The sequence below is a fragment of the Melanotaenia boesemani genome, chromosome 14 (assembly GCF_017639745.1).
Source record: "Melanotaenia boesemani isolate fMelBoe1 chromosome 14, fMelBoe1.pri, whole genome shotgun sequence".
Classification (NCBI taxonomy): Eukaryota; Metazoa; Chordata; class Actinopteri; order Atheriniformes; family Melanotaeniidae; genus Melanotaenia; species Melanotaenia boesemani.
This window is the reverse complement of record NC_055695.1, coordinates 7,210,174-7,215,161: the sequence shown is the minus strand read 5'-3', so window position 1 is coordinate 7,215,161 and position 4,988 is coordinate 7,210,174. Positions and strand designations below refer to the sequence as shown.

Sequence of the window (4,988 nt, the reverse complement as noted above, 5' to 3'; positions counted from 1 at the left end):
CTTCAAGATGCAAACATGGGAGATTATGAAATGATTTACATCAAATTACAAGTTTGAGTCAAGCATAGTGCTTGTAAGAGTCCACTGTGTTAACCTTCTTACAGTGGAAAATGCTGGATTTGGGAGAGCAGAGCGCTTTCTAAAATCTGTGATTATTTCTTTAGTTTTTGTAAAATTAAGGAACAAGCAGTTAGTGTCAGACCGCTGAAGAAATATTGACAAAGCACCACCATGACCCTCCTCTGTCCATGGAGCAGAATCAATTTCCAAATTAGAAAAAAGTAACATGGATGGAGCTCAGGTAGAAGTGAATATATTAGTATGTATTAGATGGTGGAGTTAGAAATCCCAGCAGGAGCATCTGCGTGAAACGCTGGCTCACAGAGGTAGTTTAACTTAGGTGAAGCTTTTTTTTTTCTTAGCTTGTTCAGTTAATTCCTGTGAGTTTGTTGTATTTATCCTGAGTTTTCTGCTCATAAAACAATGAATATCCTTTTTAGAAGGACTGGTAGGTTGGTATTAGTTTCTTCAACATGAGCTTTACATAATACTTGATATTAAAAACCTGTTTTTCCACCTCGTTTTTAAACAGATAATTAACCGATTAAAAAAAGTATGATTGCTGCACATTTATTTCAGTAGACATGGTTCAGTCACAAGTTGCAACAGAGCAATGTTTCTGGAGCTGAGGTCAAGTTCATATTTACTTGCAGAGGTTACGTGAGCAGGCTGCATACTTGCAGACTGTTTCCTGAAGTGTTCAGATTTTTCACTGCCCTGCAGACTTTCTGTTCCTTTAAGTCAACATCCTGATGTTGAAACTCAGTTTCTCTTCTGCAAACCTTGTTTAGCATGTTTGGTAATCGTTTGTTGATTTGATACAAGTTCCTTTTCCTCTCTTTTGCTAAGCCTGCACTTTATTTTTGTAAAAATTATCACAATTTAAAAACAGAATTAAAGAAACTAAGACTTTCTGCTGAAGCCATTGTTGATCATTATTATTTAAATTTGATTATAAAAACAAAATAAAAAAGGACAAAGTGGAAAATTTACTGGATCAACTTTACTATTAACTTTTACAAAGAATTACCACATTGTAGGAGGTAAAAGCACGAGGTTACTGTTTTATTTTTATTTTTGGTTTATTTACTTTAGTTTATTTTTAATTAAATTATAGTTTTTAATTTTCATTTATTTGATTATTTTTTTATTTTAAGACACTGCAAGCTTTACAGGCTTAAAAGTTGAATTTAATCATAAGTTTGAGAAATAAAAAAAAATAAAAAAATTGCAGTTCAGCTCATTTTTATTAGATTTTTTTTTCTTACCATACACAAACGTGTTTTTATTTATTTATTTTAAATGTTGTATGTCCTACCTATAGACAGCTGGTGGTGCTACACCCTCACTGTTTCCTAATAAGCTGACTGTACTGGGATCCAGTTTGGTCTGAGTGGCAGCAGATTACACAACTTTCAGAATCCTGCAGTACAGGCCAGATAAAAATGAAAACTCAAGGACGATAATCTCAAAGTCTGGTTCCAAAGACAGTTCATATTTACATTTCCTCATGCCCTTCGCACAAATATGGCATCCTGTTGTCCCAGACTGTTTGCTTCTATTGATTTCTCATTTCTCTCTGCGGACTTTGATTGTTGGTCGACGGCCTCATCTTATCATCCATTTTTATCTGTTTATCCATTTATTTGACTTTTTCATACTTTTAAATCTATCAGGAGAGATTGAACCAGTGCGGTTAATAAAACTGAGTGATTTTACTGGCCACCGAATCCTGTCACTTATTAGTTTGTCCCGTATTACATACAATGGACAGTCAAAATTCACTGTATATAACCTTCCCATGAATAGCTAGGAAAAACCAGTGAAAGGTACCTAAACTCTGGTCCTTGAGGGTCACTGTTCTGCAGGTGTTAAACCCTCTGTGCAGGGGTGGATTTAATGGGAGTGATAATTTTACCAGTATCATTGGATTTAATCTATAAAATTCCATTATATCGCCCTGGAACAATTTCACTCATCTGAACCAATCTATGCTTATTCCCCTCTGTTCACTCACTTATGGTTTCCTCCCTTAGTACCATAAGACCGTAGAGGCGGTGTATTCAGTGGAGAACTCTGTGGAGACGCTGCTAGATCTGCTGCAGAGGTACCGGGAGAAGGCGGGTGATAAAGTGGCTGAAAAAGGCGGGAGCATCTTCACCAAAGCGTGCTTCCTTCTTGCCCTCCTCCTGCAGGACAGGCATCGCGCTGAGGTCCACAGCTGCTACACTGAATACAGAAATCTCATAAAACAGCATTTTACTGATGTTAAAGAAAAGAAAAAGTAAATTTTATCTTTTTTTTTTTCTTTAGGAGGTGACAAAACTACCCAATGCCCTAGATAGAATACGCAGTATTTATCGCCTCACTGCCCGCAAACACAAGATGGATGCAGAAAGAACCATCATCAAACAGAAGATGAATGCGTCCATCAACGGGAGCTTCTTCATCGCAGCAACGCCTCGTAAATCCCGCACCGCACCAAAGTACGTATGTTTGGATGCAGTGCTGAGTGTCAGAATGAGACATGGCATTTTTAGTTTTTAACATGAAATTGTGTTTTTCAGATTTGCCCCAGATTGGGTCCTCAGAAAAGACAAGCTGAAAGACATAGTGGATCCTCTCAGGGCCATTCAGATGGTGGCAGACACAATGTCCATTGTTTTGTGAATAGATCTCGTTTTTTACCTAGAAAATTTTTTTTTATCATTCCTTTATCTTGTAAATATTAAAGTGGCATTGTTTGTTTTGTTGCTTTTGTTTTTGATCAGTTGTATTCTTGATTATTGTAAGGTAACAAAATAAAACATGTTCAACAAAGAAAAATGTGATACATTTTTCTTCTTTTTTTTTTATTTCTAGTTTTCTCGGCCAAAAACCTGCGTAAATAATGGTATTAGAAAAAAACACTTTACAAATACAATACAAATTCAAATATACAATGTTTTATTAGATGTGAATATTCATTACGTACAGTATTTGACAGAAAAAAACGGGGGTGGGGTTCATACAATGACCTGATAATCCTGATTAATCGTTTGCATATTTGTGTGTTCATGTTAATCAAACTGAACTCAGTAAAACCTCTACTGGCAGGTGGGCAGGGTCATCACACCATCATCACACCTCTGACGCATTGCAACATTCCCAACACGCGCTTTTCCTGGTTTACAATTGAATTCAATGTAATCTTCATGCTTTACATACGTCGTATCTGAGTTTTTATTCTTGAGGTCAATGCTGTGTCTAGTTAAGTCATCTTCAGTCACAGAGCAGGGTTCTGCAAGAGAAAACACGGTTTTCTTTTGTGAAGAAAAAGCTGTAAAAAGTGCAGAATGAACACAGAAATAAAAATCTGCCACAGCCGTGAGAACATATAGACCCATGACACAGGTTTATTTGATAGGCAGACTATATATAATCTCTTTTACAAGGGATGTGGACTCTGATTATGGGCATGTAGGGGCCTTCTTACAGTGGTAAACCACACAGGAGATGTACCATAACCGTCTCACACTCCTACTGTGTGTTCAGTACATCAGAGTAGAACGATTAATCCTTGAGAAAAAGAGATGAAATGTTTTTGCTTGACAACAATAAAGGTGGAATCTCCATAAAAATGTTTTTTGTTCCAATCAGGTTGCAGCAACATCTGCATACTCAGGTTCTAACAATAAAACTATCACGTGATAAAATCCCTTTTTTTCTTCTATGAGCAGCAGCTTTATACTTCCATAAATTGTAATTTTACCTAAAAAAAAAAAAAAAAAAAAGAAATCCCACTTTCACTGGAAGGAGGATCACAACATCTTTTCTGTTAGTGTGTTTAATTTTCCACTTCTTTACTTAAGATATAGATGGTCAATAGAATTCTTAACGACTGAATTGACTATAAATTCAATATTTTTTCATTGTTCTGTTTTTGTGTGTCATTAAATATGTATAACTAAAAATCTACGTGTAAGAAAGCATAACATGACAGGAAATATATTTTTAATAATTGTTCTGAAAGAGAAATTAAATAAGCAAAAATGAAGTTGACCAATACTGAATTCTCCTAAAATGTAACATTCCACAAATCATTGCTGTAACTTACTGATGCATCTCATTTGTCCAGTCCAGATACCGTTTCTGCAAATTCTGTACCGTTCTCCCTCCATCTTGTAGTAAGGCTGACAGCTGTATTCAACTCTTTCATTGTGTGCGTATTGTGGTTTTGTGTTTCCTAAGAAGTCTCCGTTATCAAGATGTAGGGGGTTTGAACAATTTACAGGACCTACAAGAATGACAGACAAAAGATGTAAATGCGCCACATTGATCACATTTTCACTTCCAGTGTTCATCTTAGACAGTATCTCCAGTTTCACTCAACATTTTCTTTTCCAATCTTTAAGTTGAATTCAACAAGCAGCAGTGTTTCTTTAACTTTCTGCAGTTTCAGTACTTTCCGAGCTTATTTATCCATCATTAGCATGAAATGTTTTACATTTATTTCTTTTTTTTTCTTTTTAATAATGTTTAGAACTGTGCATTTCAGGGTGTCCTGCACAGACCAAAGTGTGGCGCAGCGCCGCAGAATGAACTCGCCCCGTCTCTGCTGTCTCAAGCATAAAGAAACGTTTTAAGAAACGTCTTTATTAGCTTTATTGGTGACGCGCAACCGCTCAGTAGACCACCCTGCATCACTGACACATGAACACACACGTGACCCCTGCAATTCCAGACACGGCTACGAGAGCGCGCACAGCCTGTTATAGTCGATTTGCTCCGTTTCCTCAGGTGTTTCTGGTCTGCATCTGCACCTCTCAGTATCAAGTCATCATAAGACGCACGTACACCTGTTATTTTGTCCATCTTTACAGTGGAAGTACATACTTCATCTCTGTACAGTTCTTTACATATGGACGCATCTGATTACTGAGCTTAGA

The 4,988-nt window shown here is 36.6% G+C and overlaps 1 protein-coding gene and 1 long non-coding RNA gene across 3 annotated transcripts in view; one reads left to right on the top strand and one right to left on the bottom strand.

Moving 5' to 3' along the window:
* The window catches only part of aspm (assembly factor for spindle microtubules), a 28,859-nt gene extending 25,980 nt beyond the window's left edge, over positions 1-2,879 (top strand). For both annotated transcript variants that reach the window (XM_042006973.1, XM_042006972.1), the window contains 3 exons: positions 2,097-2,273; positions 2,374-2,546; positions 2,628-2,879. In XM_042006973.1, coding sequence (XP_041862907.1) covers positions 2,097-2,273; positions 2,374-2,546; positions 2,628-2,730 — 453 coding nt within the window. In that variant the 3' untranslated portion in view covers positions 2,731-2,879. The remainder of the gene's footprint in view (positions 1-2,096; positions 2,274-2,373; positions 2,547-2,627) is intronic.
* A 110-nt stretch (positions 2,880-2,989) lies between these two features.
* Positions 2,990-4,245, bottom strand: LOC121653559. The gene is made up of 2 exons (XR_006012816.1): positions 4,157-4,245; positions 2,990-3,340 (listed from the first exon to the last, which is right to left on the bottom strand). It is a non-coding gene; the product is annotated as an uncharacterized LOC121653559 (long non-coding RNA).
* Positions 4,246-4,988: the final 743 nt, after the last annotated feature.